This window comes from Cydia strobilella, chromosome 17 (assembly GCF_947568885.1).
Source record: "Cydia strobilella chromosome 17, ilCydStro3.1, whole genome shotgun sequence".
Taxonomy (NCBI): Eukaryota; Metazoa; Arthropoda; class Insecta; order Lepidoptera; family Tortricidae; genus Cydia; species Cydia strobilella.
This window is the reverse complement of record NC_086057.1, coordinates 12,953,686-12,974,434: the sequence shown is the minus strand read 5'-3', so window position 1 is coordinate 12,974,434 and position 20,749 is coordinate 12,953,686. Positions and strand designations below refer to the sequence as shown.

The 20,749-nt window shown below is 39.5% G+C and overlaps 2 protein-coding genes across 3 annotated transcripts; one reads left to right on the top strand and one right to left on the bottom strand.

Moving 5' to 3' along the window:
• Positions 1-288: 288 nt before the first annotated feature.
• On the bottom strand, positions 289-4,292 carry LOC134749028 (NAD-dependent protein deacetylase Sirt6). Its single transcript, XM_063683919.1, has 6 exons — positions 4,114-4,292; positions 3,902-4,029; positions 2,727-2,969; positions 1,637-1,810; positions 1,165-1,288; positions 289-1,082 (listed from the first exon to the last, which is right to left on the bottom strand). The coding sequence occupies exons 1-6, from the start codon at positions 4,177-4,179 to the stop codon at positions 501-503; spliced, it is 1,317 nt and encodes a 438-aa protein (XP_063539989.1). The 5' UTR covers positions 4,180-4,292; the 3' UTR covers positions 289-500.
• Positions 4,293-4,786: 494 nt separating this feature from the next.
• On the top strand, positions 4,787-20,552 carry LOC134748976 (lon protease homolog, mitochondrial). Of its 2 annotated transcripts, none has more exons than XM_063683844.1 (16): positions 4,787-5,317; positions 6,273-6,404; positions 7,110-7,239; positions 8,002-8,299; positions 9,707-9,836; positions 10,222-10,362; positions 10,662-10,825; positions 11,399-11,628; positions 12,420-12,612; positions 12,928-13,115; positions 14,186-14,361; positions 14,700-14,865; positions 15,030-15,216; positions 15,600-15,786; positions 16,392-16,538; positions 20,454-20,552. In XM_063683844.1, the coding sequence occupies exons 1-16, from the start codon at positions 4,913-4,915 to the stop codon at positions 20,481-20,483; spliced, it is 2,904 nt and encodes a 967-aa protein (XP_063539914.1). In that variant the 5' UTR covers positions 4,787-4,912; the 3' UTR covers positions 20,484-20,552. The 2 variants fall into 2 exon arrangements, with proteins under 2 accessions (XP_063539914.1, XP_063539915.1); XM_063683845.1 differs by having other exon boundaries at positions 4,788-5,317; positions 8,056-8,299.
• The last annotated feature ends 197 nt before the right edge of the window (positions 20,553-20,749 follow it).

Sequence of the window (20,749 nt, the reverse complement as noted above, 5' to 3'; positions counted from 1 at the left end):
TATAAATGTATTTACGGTTAGTTCCCGATTAACCGGATTTTTCGTCAGATTCTCGTTTAATCGGATTGTGACTACTAATTGTATTGATGAAGCTTGATATTTGATACACTTCAACTGAATAACATACAACAGTATACCAACTGAACTGACATTTCATAAACATTATTCCAAACCAGACATAAGGTCCACCATGGTAAGTTAAGTGTTATTGTTATACCTCTCGCCTCGAAAGATGGTCCCTAATCCCTATGTTAGATAATTTATATGCATGTCACATGTCTGAGACATTTTTGGAATTTTAGCATAACGAAAATATGGTAAAACATATTACTTCAATTATTATTTCAATTAAGTCGAACAAAAAGAGAAGGAACTGTCGTAGGGACGATCATTCGACGCGAAAGGTCTATGTAGTACATAATAAATGCGATAGGAATTGTGCAGGCCAAGATTTATAACATGTTTACAATATTATGTTCATTTTCAACTCTTAAAAGTTGTTATCCATTTTCATTTATGTCCACGTCATTTTGCTCATTTTTTTCAACAGTATTGTTTCGTCCAATGTTATTTTTTATTTCATCATTTTGTTCATTTTCAATCTTGATTTGCTGTTCATTTTCATTTACAATATCCACATCATTGTGTTCTATTTCAAATATACTTTCTTGACCATTTCCTACAATATCTAGATCATTTTGTTCATTTTTAACTTGCTGTCTATTTTCGTTTCCAACATTCACATGTCCATTTTCTTTCTTATTGTCATCAATTTCTTCTTTTACTTCTAATTTTATTATTTTGGCTTTATCAACACAGTTTGCTCCACTGATACCCATATCACTATTACGTTTCTTTATAAGTACCCGTTTCTTTTTAATCCCTTTACATTTCGCTTTGAACATTTTCTCTAAAGTAAGAACACTATATCTATCTATGGTCCAGTCAACTACTGAAGATTCTGCCTTTTTCATAGGATTCTCATCCTCTGAATATGTTGGTACATCTATTTTAAGTATGTTCATAATTTTCTCTAAAACATCGTCGACATAATAATTTACTACAAGATCAGCTTTGTTGTCCTGAAAATGACAAATGGTAATATTAATTATTATGTAAAAGCAAAAAGATGGTATAAAATTAATTGATTAAATTATTGCTTACATGTTTTGTGGGTTGCAAGTTGCAGATGACTAGTTTCCCTCCATATTTAACTGTTTCTAAGGGTAAGTTTCCGCTTGGAATGATTTGTAATGTAGTTCCTAGGCATATACTGAGGTCTGCAATACTGAAAAAAATATAACTTATTCTAATTACAACATCTATAGGGCCTTGTTTTATAACGCGTAAGTTTATATTTAAAATCAAATTTAAAATAAATAAAATGTTCTGAAAAAAAAAAATATCAAAGTAGAGTCTTAAAGTATATCCAAGATAATTTATTTACTCAGCAATATCTTTTGCTTCTGAACGTACTAGTAACTTGTTAAATAACCCACACTGGGAGAGGAAATAAATTCTAGTTCCAAAACCTACATTATAGAGAGGGAATATATTATTAGTACGAAATATTTTTCATACACCAATGATTATTTTGTCGAATTGTTTTGGCATATCTGAAATAAAGTGTCCTCACCTTGAGTGCCACTCTGCCATGAGCAGATCATTCTCCGGCAAGCTGTGCTCCCAGTCCAAGACACCATCATAGAGTCGCCCGCGGCAGGGTCTGCCACATACGTGCGCCGCAGCGCACGGCACGCCACTGCACTTCTTGCCCACTGTCTCCACTGGAGCGCTGCGGACAAATTGCCTGCCAAAAAAAAGTAGCATGCAGATATGTTGTTGGTTTTGTATTCATCTACATTTAATATGTCAAGTATGGCCAAGTCATTATAAAAATTAAAGATATCTAATATTGATACCGTTTTATTTTAACACCCCCTGGCACTGAGTAAAATAACAGACTTGGTTTCACATTACATCTCAAAACTATTCTTTTAATAGAAGAATTGCGTTGCAACACTTGCATCTTTTTACATGTAATGTAAAAAAAAAGAACTGGAACTAGAAGTGAGAGGTGTAAGATATTGGGCCGGGAGCGAAATCAGGGTGGCGGAGACTGATCATGCGGAAGAGGAGCGTTAAGGATGAGCTTAGAGTGGGACAGACAGCGGATCAAGGCAAGCTAATAAGTAATCCCGACTCACCCCACTCACCCTATTTTACGGTACTATATAAAGTGCCGTAAATGCAATCTTAAAGGAGAATTACTAGGATTTACGTCACACGAATATCTAGGTTTTTTGACCCCTGCACTCCTGGTGTCTCGTCACATTTTTGGCAATTTCGTTTTCAACAAAATCGGCAATTCGAATTAGGTTTTATTAAAATTTTTAGAAAATATTTTTGAGAAAAGAAATATTAGTAATTTAAAAAACAAAATCTATAAGGAAAGAAAATTAAACGAATAGAAATTATTATCATCCCAAAAACTTGGTATTTAACTTTACAACAAATTTAAAAAAAATTGGTTACTGATGAAGTTAAAGACTCCTCCCTTCCCCTTCTCATAACATGTCACATTTTCTTGACCCCCTCCCTCCCCCTCAATGGATGATCATTGACCCTCAAGCAACTGACTATTTAAGGATAAATATTTTTCAAATGAGTGCAATCTGACTTAAAAGTTGGAAGTTGTTCAAATATAAGTAAATACACAAACAAACCTTTTGCATAAGTTGCATTCATCAACAAACATGTTCCCATGCAGCTCGGAGAGGTAATCCCGTGGCAGCCCCGACTTCAAATGCAAGCCATCTATGTTTTGGCTGACAATGTAATGCACCCTATCACACTCTACAAGTTTCTTTAGTATGAGATGGGTTTTTGTAGGCTTTGCATCTGCAAAAGAGACATTGATAGAAGGTTTTTTGCCTTTTTTCTCTAGTGTCCATACACCATTTGGTCCTCTGAAAGAGAAAATCTGTATTAGCAAGAAACACTATTTTCTGTCACATTCAAAATAAGGGTTCATCTCACACGAATTTCGAGGTTTTTTGACCCCTCTTCCCCTCCTTGTCACACTTGGTCACATTTGGCAAACCCCTACCGCTGGTGGTGTGATGTCACATTTTTTAATGAAATCCGGAGAACGAATTAAGTATTACTAATATTTGATCAAAATATTTTTGACAAAAGAAATATTAGTAATTTTGTAACCCAAAACTTATTAGGAAAGAAAATTAAATGATTAAAAACGATTATCATTCCAAAAACTTGTTATTTAACTGTACAGTGAATAAAATAATTTAAATAAGTTAAAGTGACGTCACAAAGTTTCTGACTCCCCCCTCCCCCTTGTCACAACATGTCACATTTTCTTGACATTAATGGATGACCCCTAATGGACTAGCATCTAGTTAATTCAATCTAATTGCAACCAGAAGGGATGAATCCAACCAGATGGGAGGACAAGACAAGAACCGCGATGAATAGCGCAAAATGAAGGAGGCCTACACCCAAAGGGTAGAAAAAGGCTAAAGAGAGGGAGGACAATATTGTAAAGATTGTAGGGACACTAAAGAAGAAAAGCAGCAAACCGAGCTACGTGGAGGAAAATTGGAGAGACCTAGGCGCATATTCGCTGAAGAAGAAGATGAGAATAATTGCAGTCAAATACTAACAAACTTTTTTTCTTTGTTGCAATTAAAGCAGTGGTATGATGAACTATATGTACAGTCGAAGGCAAAAATATCGATCCAGACAAATGGCTCAAAAATATGTGAACACGACTTTGTTGTCTAAGGTGTAAGAGCTTACAGATATTTTTGAAACTGGGAATGTATATATATTTATGCCCTTGACTGTATAGACTAAATTTTGGATTAAGTTAAGTGCTCACCTGAAGTCCGGTATACCAGCTGAAGTGCTGATCCCAGCGCCAGTGTGAACAACCACATGTTTACTTTGATTTATTAATTGAGCCAATAGATCACATTTCTTGTTGAATGTATCGATTGAATCAAATTTCTAGAATGATAAACAATTATAAGACAACAAAAATTATGAAATAATACAGAAATAAAAGGGCAACAATGTAATATAAATGTTTACCTCAGGAATTCCTAGGACACCTTTGTGTTCATAGGGTGATAAACCCTCAGCATAATTACAAGACATGTTGAATTAACGTTTACACTGCAATCAAACCATATGTCATTTCATTATTTTAGTATGATTTTAGTAATGAATATGAAATGTACATCAACGCCAAGCACAAGCGAATGCAAGCGAATGAAGCGTCTCCTATATATTACAATACTCTTTGATGAAGCGAAACAAGTGAAACAACAAAAGATCAAGTTTGAGTTTGACATATAAAGTCGCTCCAGACTACGCGGCGCGAAACCGTGAACGCGAGTGTGGAGTCGATTTCGCTGAATAGCGAACGTCTCCACACTCGCGTTCGCCGCTTCGCGTCGTGATTCGCGCACGAGATGCGCAAGAGTGTTGAGGGCGCTTAATATATAGTTTGTCAAGGGACTGTCTCATTTCGGGCGTAGACGGAGAGTCATGCTGTCTTTGTCTTGCACTGGTGCTGGCGACCAGAAGAAGGGGATGAGTGTAGTTTTTTTTGTTCTTACTTACTGACAAGATTTGCTTGACCAACTATATTATCTTAAGGTGCGTTCACAAACAAGGCGTTTCAACGTTTCAACAAATGCTTGCACACTTGGTAGAAACCATGTTGTACATACATACCTAGAACTGTCAATGTCACTGTCAATGTTATCTATTCGGCTTCTGAAAAGTCTGGAAATATAACCTATTTCCATTTAAATACTTAGATTTTGAATAATTTAAATGGGAGAAGGCGTTTAAACCAACTACATATCTTTTAACAACATAAAAAATGCATAGCGCAAGTGTTTTATTGCGGAACACGGTGTTATTCAATCCGAACTTGAAGTCTTCTGCTCGTTTAGCCCGTAACGTAACAAAAGTTGCATCACACAGTAAATCAGCCGAGAAATCTTTGTTGGGTTGTGGTAGAAGTAGATTGTGGGTTCAGGGAAGTCGCGTGTGTAGTGCTAATCACAATGCTGTAGTTTTAAACCGTCAATTGGGAAGTATGAGGTTATTTTCGACGGGCAACAAGAATGACCCGCCGGAGGAGGATGCGGAGTTGAAAGAGGATACGCCGCTGTTCACGAGCCAGCTACCGGCGCCGGTAGCCGTGCCCGAGGTGTGGCCGCAGGTTCCGGTTATCGCTATTAACAGGAACCCTGTGTTTCCAAGATTCATCAAGTTGATTGAGGTGATTACAATATGTTTATAGGTTGTTATTGTAGATTTACTTTAGAAACTGTGTACATTAATTGTCGTTGTCACTATCACCTATCACATGTTATTTTACACAAGTTTTTGGGCAGTAGTCCCTATACTAAAATTAAGTTTCTTTACAATATGTATAAAAATTTCCTCTGGCTTTCAAACCTTGGATGATGTTCTGAAACCCCAGCTTATATAAATGAGTTGCTTGAATCTTATTGTTACCCCTTTGTTTGGCAAACTCCCACAGCAGGAATGTAATTTTTTTAAATTTATGTAATTGACAGAAAATTTTAAATCAAACACATCTAAAGTAATGTCTGCCACTTGAAGTGATATATACTATTAGTTCTTTGGTGAGTAAGAGTAAGAGTAAGTTGAGTAAGTAAGCTGGAGAGGTCCAGATGAAAAAGGGAAACAAATATTAACAGCCAATAATTGACGGCCATTGGCATGCTGGGCTGACGACATAGTTAAGGTGGCGGGGACCAACTGGGTATGGGAGGCCCAAGATCGAGAGAGGTGGAAGATTCTGGAAGAGGCCTATAGGTATACCTCATAAGAGGGTTCTGGTGTGATTTTTTTACCCTTACAAATTTAGACTAAGTTTTGCAAATAATTTTTATATTTCATATGTTACCCATAAATAAAAGGCTTTTTTTATTTTTTTATTTATATTTCTTTGTTGAAGTAAAACATCATGTTCTATTTCGTAGGCGTCATTTGTTATTTATGGCTCTATAAAGATAAAAAATATGCATAGTCATAAATGGATAACAATAAAGTCTAAAGGTGAGGGTGAGGTAAGGTGAGGAACAGATAAGTGACAGAATTATTTGAGAATAAAAACATATTGTTTATATTAATATTACTATTGATTTATGTATTACCAATGCCTTTGCATTTTGCTTATCTACTAATTTAGTTTCATATCTTTACAGATCTCAAATCCCGCCTTAATTGACTTAATAAGGCGGAAAGTGAAACTCAATCAGCCGTACGTTGGCATCTTCCTCCGCAAGAAGGAAGATGAGAAGTCAGATGTGGTCTCCAGCCTTGATGACCTGCACCAGGTAATATACAGATTTGAAACTTACACAAGATTTTATTTTTATTTGGAGCCTTACGTGTCCCACTGCTGGGCAAAGGGTTCTCCCAATTTCTCCACAGATCTCTTTCCAATGCTGTGTCTGGCCACTCCGTCAAAAGGAATCTAGTTCATCCCACCATCTCCGGCGGGGTCTGCCAAATCCCCGATTTGAGTTTTTGTACATTTTATGATTTTCCATAGTGTTTTTTAACTTTTCATGACACCACCCCATTTGAAATGATATGTAGAAATTTTCGCAATCCTACTTGGAAGTTTTCGCGGACATAGACCCTTTGCCCTTATTTCTTGCATTCTTATAGTTTTCTTTTGTACTTAGACTTGTCCTGTATTAACCCTTTACCAGGGAGGGAGATATATTTCCCACATACGGCACTTCAAACTTGTGTTCTATATTCATTTGAACTGTCAGCCTGGTAAAGGGTTAAGGCTTTACAACACCCAAAGTTGAAATAACACTGATTGAATTACTGGTTTCTCCCAATGCTTCTTTTCCAAAACCATTAATTTACTTTGACTTTAGAATTCATAAAGTTAGGTCAGGTTATATTTTCAAAACTTTAGAAAATTTTACAAATTCAAAAAAGTGTGCCCAAAAAAAAAATGTGACAAAATTTCTTTAGAATAAATTCAATTAGGTGACCGCTTTAACAATACTATTTTTCATCAGGTGGGCGTATTCGCCCAAATCCATGAGATGCAGGACATGGACTTCAAGCTGCGGCTAGTGGTGATGGCTCACCGAAGAATAAAGATCACTGGCCAGTTCATTGAGGAGGAGATTGAAGTGGGGCCTGCCGGTATGTACAATCCACTAACTTCACCTGAGTCAAACCAATCTATCCCAAAGGGCAACAAAAATAAAATTGTATACCTGCCGGCCTAGCCAAGGTGACAATCGCAATCGCTTCAACAACGAAACGTTTTGGGTCTCTCTATCACTCTTCATATTAGTGCGACAGTGACCGTTGCATTTCGATCGCTACGGAGCGTAAGCGATTGGCATGTTGGCTACGCGGCCTGCACTTCTAGTGTCTAAGCCAACAGCTTATCTAGTGTGTCAATACCTAAAATGACATAGTCTCAAGCTAAAGTATTATGCTCATAGGTTTATTATGTTCGTAGTCTCTCAGTAATGGGTCTTAAAAGAAGCATTGTTATGCAACTTTTCCCAACCCTTGGTGAATGTACTGAATGTAAGGGTCTCCCCACATATATTGACGCGAAATCGTCATAAGCCGATAAAGAAAAGCTTTATGTCTGCACAATAAGCGCGAAGAAGCTTAAGCTTCAAATGGTTAAGCAGCGAGCCGGAGCTGTACAGGTCAATTCACGAAAGCTGGCACGAATGGATTGAATAAAACTTTCATTGTATGAGTGACATCGGTATACAGTCAGAGCCATCATTTTAGTGGTTAATGTGTTACACACATAGATATTGTCATTCACTTTATGCCATTCGTGCCAGCTTTCGTGAATTGACCTGCGAGCTGCATTACATGTGAGCCATGCATGCCTTTATTGATAACACTTCATTTTTGAAATGATCCGTATCATTTCAGAAATGAAGCTAAAGTTTCCCGTGTTTAACGTTGAGTTTAACGTCACCCGCGAAGAGTCCGACGCGGAGCGCCGGCGCCGCAAGCACAGGAACACGAGGAAACAGAAACCAGTGGCCGAAGAACCCAAGGACGCAGAGACACAGACAGAGGATAAAAAGAAGGTTCCGGATCAAGTTATGATGGTCAAGGTTGAGAATCTGATGCATGAGAAGTTCCAGCAGACGGAAGAGGTGAAAGCATTAACACAAGAAGTTATTAAGACTATCAGGGATATTATCAACTTGAATCCTTTGTACAGGTGAGTGGTCTTTCCTTTCGCCCAAAGTGAAAGCAGCTTTACTCTAGTTAGGATCTATGTGCACTACAATCACCTGCAATAATATGTGACACGCTCTTGTGGCTCTACAAATAAGATCGTGTCAGATATTTTTGCGGCCTTTGTTATGTAACATAATACTATTGTAGGTGACTGATATTATTATTTTTTTCATAGATTCTTCACCAAAAATAAACGTGATTTACCCATACTTCATATTTCCGTAAAAAAATGTATAGCACCTTACGAGTTTACTTTCTATATGAGGTATATTTAAAAAAAAAAACAATTTTTTTATTGTAGGTACACACAATTTTTTTTTTTATCTGGTTTTTATGGAGGCTTTGGACACTCTAGGTGAACATGTCAGCCTCATGGGTGCTATCATAGTTCCCTACTCAAGGGAGAGGTCAATAAAGTGGTAAACACTGATTGCTTTGTCCGATATAGGCTCTGCCAACCAACAATTGATCTGTCCATTGTGCATGGAGCCCAGATTACCAAAAATTACAAATATTTACAGGGTTGTTAAGATTAACTTAAATTAAACACAGTTTACAAAATGTACCTGGCATAGAAAAATACAGTCAGGTTACTCTGGTTCCTACACTAGGCTTAGCCTGCCTCGTAGGTAACCCAGACTCGAATGAGTTTATACAATTAATTAACATAACTTAAAGCCTATAAGAAGAGGAGATAGAAAAGAGAATTAATATCACATTTAAATAAGAATATTTCCTTCCTATTTAACATGGATCACGAACTTCTTCAGCTGACATTAGTTTCGGCCTGTCAAAAACCCTTTTTTACTTTATTTAGGGCCTGTTTCACAAAGTCAGATTAAAGTATTAGATAGCTAATTAACAAATAAATTAACTGCCAGATAAAACTACCTCAAGTTGTAAAGGTGTTTATCTACCAGCTAAGCTTATTTGAAGCCTGTGAAACGCCAACGATGACTTTATTCGTCAGATAAGTGGCAAGTAGCTTATTCAGGACTTTACTTGGACATTGTGAAACAGGCCCTTACACTGGCATATCGTCTTTCTAGGGTTCCGTACCCAAAGGGTAAAAAACGGGACCCTATTACTAACACTCCGCTGTCTGTCCGTCTGTCTGTCTGTCCTTCCGTCCGTCTGTCACCAGGCTGTAACTCATGAACCGTGATAGCTAGACAGTTGAAATTTTCACACATGATGTATTTCTGTTGCCACTATAACAACAAATATTAAAAACAGAATAAAATAAATATTTAAGTGGAGCTCCTAAATCCTAATAATAACAAACGTGATTCTTTGCGTAATGGTACAGAACCCTTCGTGCGCGGTTCCGACTCGTACTTGGCCGGTTTTTTACTCTAGGCTAGTCTAAATCTTCCTTATTTCACAGAGAATCTTTGCACCACATGTTGGCACAAGGGCAAAGGGTGGTAGACAACCCGGTGTACTTGAGTGACCTCGGCGCCGCCCTCACAGGCGCCGAGCCTGCCGACCTGCAGGCTATTCTCGAGGAGATGGACGTGAGTTTTATCATATTGACGTGAAACGTCTTTAAAAACCTTTGGGTTTATATTTGTATAATGAAAATTATTACAGCGCGATCATCTTTGCGAATATCGTTTTTGATGACCATAAAACCGCGTGCATTACATTATGTTATGGCCTTCCAAAATCTGTAATGTGGATTTTTCGCTAGCGTCTGCGAAGCTCAAAGAGGCCAAGGCTTTGGAGAAAGCCATTTTAAATGGTATATTCCGCTAATAACGTAGAATATTTATTCGCTACCTACCCCCTTTTCAAAGTACCACTTACTTTGTGTTCATAACTACAACGAATAGAATGAGAGACAGATGTATTCTTAGAAATTTCGCTATATATTTATTTATTAATGATTAATGTTCTCAGATTCCGAAGCGGTTGATGATGTCACTATCGCTGCTTAAGAAAGAGTACGAGCTATCGAAGCTGCAACAGAAGATAGGCAAGGAGGTCGAGGAGAAGGTCAAGCAACAGCACCGGAAATATATACTTCATGAACAACTAAAGGTTCGAGATTCTTCATACTACTCCTTTGTGATTTCATTCTCCCGTCCTATGCCTTAAATAGGTAAATATGAGAATATACAGGATGGCTATAAAATAAGTGCATTTCCGTTGCCAGGGAGGTTTTCGGGTTTATACTGAGCAACTTTTACTATGGGACCAACCACGAAATCGCGAAAAAAAAATTTACTATCCAATGGAAAATGGACCAGCCGAAATGTTTCTTAACTGATCTTCGGTGGATCTTATGCCTTTTTTTTTGTATTAAGGTTTCCGAGTTGTCACATTTACTTTTTTCACAGGTGATAAAGAAAGAGCTAGGATTAGAAAAGGACGACAAGGACGCGATAGGCGATAAGTTCCGCGAGCGACTGGCTGGCAAGACCGTACCGGACGCCGTGCAGACGGTTATAGACGAGGAACTAAATAAGATGAACTTCCTTGAGAGCCACAGTTCGGAGTTCAAGTGAGTATTGACTTAGAAAAACATATGATTGCGATAACTGTAAAAATGGTTGCAACTGTTAGAAAAGAAATCATTTATTGGTGTCCCAGTTTAGTTGCTGGTATCTGTAACGTATTTCTTTTTCATCAGCAATAGTTAGATTGGATTAATATAACTGTTTTTATCTTACTATGTGCTACACGAGTTTGAAATTTTTCACGTACCTAGGTTACTAAAACAGTTTAAAGATTTTATAGTTAAAGGAGGATCAATTATTTCTTGTTCTTATTCTATTTCGTCTTTCGTCAGCTAGGAGACAATGTACCATAGTTTGTTAGAAGAAATGTTGTACATGTTTGTAGATGGTACATTATTTAAAGGCCTTATAACTACCGCAAAAAAACATGTTTGGAGATTGTAAATACCATAAAACCAAGATTTAAGAGTGACCCAGGATAACGTAACCATGGCAACGAGTAACAAGAAAAAGTTGATTCACCTTTAAATATCCTGATAATGTGGTATTAGGAAATCGGTTAAAAACACTCAACACTTCCTTGTGGAACGAGGTTTTTGAACTCATTCACTTTCCAGTGTGACCCGGTGTTACCTGGACTGGCTGACCTCCCTGCCTTGGGGCATCACATCCAAAGAGAACCTCGAACTGAAAGACGCCCAAGTGATACTAGACGAGGACCATTACGGCATGGAGGACATTAAGAAGCGTATCCTAGAGTTTATAGCCGTATCGCAGTTGAAAGGCAGCACGCAGGGCAAGATACTCTGCTTCCATGGGCCCCCGGGAGTAGGCAAGACTAGTATAGGTTGGTATTATAGCGATGTTCAATCTTTTTTTCTGGTCGGTATGAAGTAACCTTGAATGAAAAGAAGCCCAAGTGATTCTATTAGACAAGGCATATAAGATATTAAGAGGCGTATCCTAGAGTTTATAGCCGTATCGCAGTTGAAAGGCAGCACGCAGGGCAAGATACTCTGCTTCCACGGGCCGCCGGGAGTAGGCAAAACTAGTATAGGTAGATAGATGTAGTGTTTTTTATTAAATTTTTCTTTAACATTCATTTGACTATTGGCGTGAGTATTTACATATTTGTATGCAATCTGAGATTGACAAAGTTACGGAGGAAAATGCACTAAAATGCTTATAGATCTAGACTTATATTGACCGGGATATAGACCGTGATTACCTTTTGTATTATTTGTGAGCTCCCGATATTTCGACGCAGTTACATGCATCATGTTCACGGGTGACTGAAAATAGCGGGTGGGTGTCAAAGTCACCTCAATCATATCCCGGTCAATATAAGTCTAGTCTAGTGAAATCCTGAAGAAAGGCCAGGTCAAGAGCACCCTAAACCGGCGAGCGTGTATGAGGAATGTTATGAAAGTGAAGGAAGCGTAAGAGGTATGTCAGGATCGTAGCAAGTGGAAATCCGTGGTCTCTGCCTACCCCTCCGGGAAATAGGCGTGATTATATGTATGTATGTATGTATGAAACTAAACGTGAATCATTCAAAACTGCTTATAGATATTCTGTATATATGTAAGTTTTAAATAAATTCTTTTTTTTAATCATTTGTTGTCACTTTTTTTACAGCTCGCTCAATAGCGCGTGCGCTTAACCGCCAATACTTCCGATTCTCCGTGGGCGGTATGACGGACGTGGCCGAGGTCAAAGGTCACCGCCGCACCTACGTCGGCGCCATGCCCGGCAAACTTGTCCAGTGCCTTAAGAAGACTGGTACTGAGAACCCACTGGTTCTTATTGATGAAGTCGACAAGATTGGCAAGTGAGTATATCTCAACTGTGGTAAGGGATCCTGAATAGGGCAAAGGAAATTAATTTACTGCGCGATTTCGATTTTTATCTCCTTTTTACAAGGTTCTAAACCTATGATAAAACTCACGACCTGATGCCATAGCAAGGGCAAGTTCACCCGAACCTACGTCGGCGTAGCTAGGCGTAGGCTCTAATCACAAGAAAACCTATTGTGAGTAGCTCCAAAAAGTAACAAAATCTTGTGTTTGAAAACTCGAAAGCACTTCGTTACCTCCTAGATCACTTCTTTTGACCGACTAATGATTTATATTTGACTTGTCCACAGGGGTGTCCACGGAGATCCATCCTCTGCCCTCTTAGAACTACTGGACCCGGAGCAAAACGCCAACTTCCTCGACCACTATCTCGACGTACCGATAGATTTGTCTCGCGTGTTATTCATCTGTACCGCCAACGTGGTGGAACAAATTCCAGAACCTTTGCGTGATAGGATGGAGCTTATTGATATGTCTGGTGAGTGTGGACTTTATTAAACAGAGTACAAGGTCCCTTTTGCAGTGCCGTAGTAAGATCCTAACTGGATAACTATCTCGACGCACTGATCGATCTCTCTCGCGTTCTGTTCATCAGTTCATTTATTGAACAAATTATAAGGTTATATAACATTTTAAACTTTCGCGGTTTGAACACATATTAAATCACATTTACAAACGGGTCTATCGCGAATTTATTTTGTTACCTTTATTTACCGACGTTTCGACACAGGTTTCACTGGTCGTGGTCGCGGCTAACTGACGTCCCAGCAAAATGTCAAAACAGAGATTTGTGTGACTACCCCACGAAAAGTGCATTTAAAGTTTGAGGTAGACATCACATTTTCCAACCACCCACTACACATAAATGTTAATTATTGTCAATAGTCCGACACGCAACACTCACAACATCCGCGCACACATCCGAAGATAGATCCCTTGGCTTTAACTTCTGATAAGTTAAGTTAAGTTCCGATAAGTTAAAACCATCTTCCCTATTAAAATTTCTGGGGTGCTTCTTGATTTCAATCGCTTCTCGCACAACTCGAGGATAATAATGGCGTTCAGTGGAGACAACTTTTGGTTTATGAAGCTCAATCCAGTGATTTGCGCCGCATGTAAGTAGATGTTCGGCGATCGCGGACTTGTTTACTTGGCGATTTTTTACTGCCGCTATGTGTTCTTTCACTCTCTCTTGCACACTTCGTTTGGTTCGAATAAATTCGCGATAGACCCGTTTGTAAATGTGATTTAATAAATTATAAGGTTGCCTTTAGATTGATACTGGGCATAGAACATTATCGAATTTCTGGGGAGCAAAACGCTAAATTCTTAGACAACTATCTCGACGTAGTTTTCGGTTTGTGCCGCGTTTCTGTTCATATGTACCGCCAACGTTGTCGAACCGATACCCGAACAGCTGCGTGATAGGATGGATGGAGTCTGAAGTGGGAAAAGAGATTCTAGCAGAATTTTAATCACATTGCGAAGTTTTATTTCTATCAAAAAAAAAATACAAGACAGTTTTTTAAATATATTTTTTATGTTCAGGCTACGTAGCAGAGGAGAAACTAGCGATAGCCCAGCAGTACCTCGTACCGACAGCGCGTAAGAACTGTGGGTTGACTGAAGAACAACTCAATCTGACGTCGGAGGCGCTGACTACTCTCATCAAGTCTTACTGCCGGGAGAGCGGTGTCAGAAATCTGCAGAAACATATAGAAAAGGTATATTTCAAGATTATCTTAGGTAGCTTGCTTCATTCTAGAGGGTCCTGAGGTCAAGAGGGTCCAGCACTACCTTTTGCTGGTTTTAATGCACTTTCCCTCCAGGGCCCATTCATTTTTTTCACACTGTATAGTGATCAGTTGCACCCCTGTTTTAGTGCCGGATTACTGGGTGTACCGGACCAGCGAAGTACCGGATTACCGAGATTGTTTGCCACGGTGACCATCTTTAAAAGTGACACCCATTTTAGCCCCGCTGCCTTTCATGAGCCGTGATAGTAAGCCGGTACAACGCTTGGAAAATGATGAAACGCCTAAAAACATTATTATTTTGACAGATATCCCGCAAAGTCGCCTACAAGATAGTGAAGCAAGAAGCGGAGCAGCTGACCGTAGACGACAGCAACTTGTCCGAGCTAGTCGGCAAGCCCACGTTCAAGCACGACCGCATGTACGCCGTGACGCCGCCCGGCGTCATCATGGGACTCGCCTGGACCGCCATGGGTGAGTACTGAGTAAAATGCTGTAATCGATCTCTTCGATATGTTGAGTAACTGTGAACTGACTTTTTTTAGCTTGAGTCCTTTCAACCCTTTATAAGGGTGTCAGAAATTATCCAAAATTGAACCCTATCACTTTGTAACAAAGTTCAAAATCATTGCCAACAGGTGGCAGCACTCTCTACATAGAAACCGCACTTCGCAACGCGCACCAAGACGACAAGTCACCGATGGGCTCGCTAGAGCTGACCGGCCATCTCGGTGACGTCATGAAGGAATCCGCCCGCATCGCGCTCACAGTCGCAAGGAACTACATGCTCAAACACCACCCGGATAACACTTTCCTCAATACTAGGTGAGTCGCTTGAGTGACAACTTTTTTAGAGGCATTGTACAATGCCATTTCGCTGGAATCTGGATCCTGGGAACTCCGGATTGCCCCAGGAACCAGGTTCTCTACATAGAGACAATGATTAGCCATCCGCAGCATGACTATAAAGCCCATGCCATTCCGTCCCCGTTTCCCCTTTTGCATTCTAAAAGAAACCGGGCTCCGCTTCTAGTAAAAAGAAAGAAAGTTTGTTCAACGGTTTTGCCAAATTATTAGGTTGACTCAACGTAATTGAGTTTAAAGCTAACCGCGTTATCGGCAAAAAAGTTAATGTTATACGATCTTCTTTGCGTGCGTTATTGTTATTTATATACCTTGTGGTCTTACATACAATTTGGTTGTTCCAGTCACATCCACCTGCACGTGCCCGAAGGCGCAACGCCCAAAGACGGTCCATCGGCCGGCTGCACCATCACCACGGCGTTACTATCACTGGCCCTACGTCGCCCCGTACGGGAGCTCGCCATGACGGGCGAGATCTCGCTCACGGGACGTGTACTACCCGTAGGAGGCATCAAGGAGAAGATCATAGCGGTAAGTTTACCCAGGACACTGATTATTAGATTTCACCCTTCGGGGAACTGCGACTGGTTATGCGACGCCCAAGGACGGTCCATCAGCCAGCTGCACCACCACGGCATCACTTGCTCTAACGCGACGCTCAAAGCCACACGTAAGTATCTTTCCGCGTTCGTGTGTGCGAGTAAAATATACCTTAGGCCTGCCCAAGGGACCGTAGACCACGCCGCTGCTCGCCTGCAATAATATTTTACTCTTTGAAGGCCGCAAAAGTGACATATTATTGCAGGTGACTGTACGTGCGCTCATGTTCCGCGTGTGGGCGGGATTAAGAAAAAGATCATAGTTGTGAGTGCGCTTACCGAACCAAATACGAGAGCGGTTTCTAAGTTCCTTAGACCACGTACGCACTTGTGGCTGCAACACTTACAACTGAGACGGCGCGCCAGTAAACCACACACTAAGTTGGCGGTTAAGTGTGTACATTTAAATTAAAAATAGGGCGCGCCGTTGAAAGCAGATATCAAGGAAATCATTCCTCAGTGAGTGACTTGAATGTATGCTTTCCTAGTCATATCCGTCAATGGCGCCAAAAACATAAACTGTTCCGTGTTTGACAGGCGAAACGAGTCGGCGTGAAATGCGTCATCCTCCCCGAGGAGAACCGGCGGGACTTCGACGACCTCCCGTCGTTCATCAGGGACGACATCGACGTGCACTTCGTGAGCGACTACGAGGACGTGTCCCGCGTGGCGCTGGACGAGCAGGTGTGACACACGTGCGCGGTGTACTGCGCCACTACCTTGGCTAGGAGGATGAATTGGCGGACGAAACGCAGATAGAGTCCGTCTACGCTAGCCGTATTTCTTATCCTAAAACCTTTACGGATTTGTCCTAACAGGGGCCCGTTTCTGAAAAGCTTGTAACTTGTAATACAAGCGGATGTCACTTTTTGACAGCTTTTGTTAGAAAGGGACTTCCACTTGTGTTACAAGTTACAAGCTTTAGAGAAACGGGCCCCAGTTTTGGGTTCCCCAAATATTTTGGGTTCTAATGTGTCGTTCGCGACGCTGGAGGAGCAGGTCTGACCAGAGATCGGAACCGGTTTTTTTGCAAAATTTCGAATTATTTTATACTCGAAATTGCTCTATTGCCCAATTAGAAATGAAATAATTAACGAATAAAATACCGTTTTCGTTCCCATAAAAAAAATACCGGTATCCGATCCCTGGGTCTGACGGCACTGCGCTCATACGTTGCCTAGGAGGGTATTTTGTCGAAAATGCAGCTAGCTGTATCATTCTTGCTCTTAACCTCTTCGCCTTTTTCAACCGGCAGTGAATCATTTAAATGTAAATTCGAATGCGAATCATTAATCACAGTTCAAGTTATGACCTTGAGATCTTTAACAAATTCAACGGTCACGAATTTAATTTATTATGTTGATATTCGTAGTGGGTAAGCTAGTTACAAAGATATCAGGGACACTTGTCGAGCAGAATGTACGACAAATGCCAAATATATAGTACTTACTGTTACCTGGTTCAGTCATGTCCGACAGAAATTTATTTGCGTTAACTTCAGCTAGAACGACGGAATTTGCTAAGTGGGGTGTTTAAAATAAAATAAGCAACTTTATTGTTATGGGAATAAGAGCGTGTGCAAGTGAGTTTGAATTGCTTAGCCATTTCTGCTGCACGTCGTATGTATTTGACAAAGCGCTGGTGGCCTTGCGACTTTCAATCCGGATGTCGCGGGTTAAAACCCCAGCACCAATGAGTTTTTCAGAATTGATGTACGAATATCATTTGATATTTACCAGTTGCTTTTCGGTGAAGAAAAACATCGCGAGGAAACCGGACTAATCCCAATAATGCTTAGTTTTCCCCCTTGGTTGGAAGGTTAGATGGCAGTCGCTATCGTAAAAACTAGTGCCTTCGTCAATTCTTGGGATTAGTTGTCAAGCGGACCCCAGGCTCCCATGAGCCGTGGCACAATGCCGGGACAACGCGGGGAAGAAGATTGTATGTATTTGACAATAAAACGACGTATGCACAATTGCACACTGTCGTAAAAGGATTGAATATTTACTTTTAAAACTTTGAATACTTTAAATGTGTAACGTAACGCACACAACACATACAATCAACATGTTATAACACTCGACAATGGTAAATTCTCTAAGCAAAAATAACTTGGGGGCATGTTCATAATATCGAATAATGTAGAATATAGCGATGCCCTGGTTCACACTCGTACTAATTACGCAGAAAATTTGGTTGTAATAAAGACCTTATGTTAGTGCACTATGGTACTAATTACAAAATTTTCGCTGTAATTAGTACGATTGTGAACTATGGTAACGATAGGCTAACTATAGTAGTTAGATTTTAAGTATGTAATTATTCCATTAACAATATGAAATCTTTTGTTATGCACCTACAATATTTGTAAATTTATATATATTTATTTATTACTTGTATTTATAAAATCCATACTAATATTATAAATGCGAAAGTCTGTCTGTCTGTCTGTGTGTTCCCTCTTCACGCTTAAACCACTGAATCGATTTAGATGAAATTTGGCATAGAGATAGGTTGAGTCCCTGAGAAGGACATAGGATAGTTTTTATCCCGAAAATCATCCCTTAAGAAAGTAAAAAGCGGGGTGGAATTGAGATAATTAATGAAGTGTCTGCTAATTTGTGTGCATAATATGCTCTAATTGAATAATTGCTATAAGACTTTCTCCAGACGCTATTCTTACTCTAGCTGGGGTTACTAAGTCCACGCAGACGAAGTCGCGGGCAAAAGCTAGTTTGCTGATATATTATGTTAAAAGAAGACCTGATATTTCCTCTGAGACTGCATTTTTGTAATGTAGACACTGATGTAGATATTATAGATCAAAATAAGTGCAAAGCCGTAACAGTCGAATTAGTAAATTTACTGATATGTGGCCTTATGGCTATATAGAAGAACTAGCTTTTGCCCGCGACTTCGTCTGCGTGGACTTAGTAACCGCAGCTAGAGTAATAATAGCGCCTGGAGAAAATCTCACAGCAATCTAAATTTGAGCATATTATGCACACAAATTAGCAGGCACTTCGTTAATTATCTCAATTCCACCCCGCTTTTTACTTTCTTAAGGGATGATTTTCGGGATAAAAACTATCCTATGTCCTTCTCAGGGACTCAACCTATCTCTATGCCAAATTTCATCTAAATCGGTTCAGCGGTTTAAGCGTGAAGAGGGAACACACAGACAGACAGACAGACTCGCATTTATAATATTAGTATGGATTGCAAATTGTCGATATCGCCAGAGGGCACGTGACACTAAATTGTATTACAGCAGCAATAGCGACTTCGACTAACTGGAAATAACCTTTTTAATGTTCATAAAGTGTACATAAGACATAACAGATTTTTTTACTTAGTGAAAAAGGTTATTGGCCTGTCTGTTGTGTCTAGCATGTTCCATTAGATTGTACTTGTTATTGAGTAAATTATTTAGACTATGTAGAGTTGTTATTATTATTATATGCTGTTTTCTGTCGATTATGGGTGATGTACGATTACGATTGTTATGAATGTGTAGTTAAGTTGAGTAAAGTTGCTTTAAGTATTTTATAATAAATAAGTATTTTCTATTATATGGTTTTCGTAGATCTCATTCCCTGTTAGTTCCTAGTTCATATATATAAAGTAATAAAATCTGTAGTCCACATTATGATGCTTGCATATGGCGCATGTAGATTTACTTTCATTCGAAAAGGTCGCGTACTTAGAGAATCAGTACTGTACAAATAAAGGGTATTTTTTGAAGACCTATCTAGACGTCTGGCTACCTCGTAAGGGCCAATGTGCATTACAATGTACACTCCGTTTCAATCTAATTAGAACATTTGATAAACCTGTGACATACCAAATAAAGTAGCTTTTCTTTTGTTTCATTGCTTTCTCAAACAAACAAAATTCATCCTTATTTACTATACAACAAGGTTTAAATTCAAAATAGGAATTTTTTTGTATTAGTGAGCCTTACGGAAGGTTAAATTAAAAATGGACAACATTGTATGGTGTGCCTTATGAGGTTTACATACATATATTTAGCATTTTGTAGTTCATACACATTGAACGATTTTTACTATGGGTCCAAAGACGAAATTGACTGTGAGCGCGATAAGGGTGCCCTACCCGCCTAACGGCTATGGGTTACATATATAGTGCCTATAGCGCGACAAGAAATAACAGGCCCAACGTTGATGGGCTCAACCGCTAGTTACTAATTACAGGGTGAAACAACGTAAAAAAAAACTAAAGAAATTGTGTCGTCTCTTTCAAATCAATCTAAGAAAAACGGGACGACATTACAGTGTTGCCACTTTTTACTTTCTATATACTCTTTTTTGCCAGACTGTACAAATGACAAAACAATTCACATGAATAGCAGCTTTGCGGCCATTTGCGGCCGAAAGATCCATTGTAAAGGGTCCTCCACACTCGTGCGCGAATCGCGGCGCGAAGCTGCGAACGTGAGTAGTCTTGTTCGCTAATCAGCGAAATCGACTCCACACTCGCGTTCGCGGCGCGTAGTCTGAAGCGAGCTTTATGGCAACGTTTCTGATACGTACCCTTCCATAAAATTTCAAGCTCAATAAAATCTAGCTTTGTCCACAGGCCAAACGTGAGTTGAAAGCCACCAACTGACCACGGTTTAAACACGACAACGATTAACCCGCCACGCTACAACAGCGCGAAGTAAGAACCATTTAACTTGTTTACATGTGAGGAGGACTTCAATAAATGATTTTAACTTGTATTGACATTTTATTTGGTGTTCCTTTGCTGTGGCCAACGGTAAGCAGCAGTAATGAGCAATATCGTGGCGTTCTCGCATATTCAATGTAGCCAAAAATTATTCCAATTTTTCTACGTAATATATTGGAAATTACTCTTCTCCTATTTACCAATCA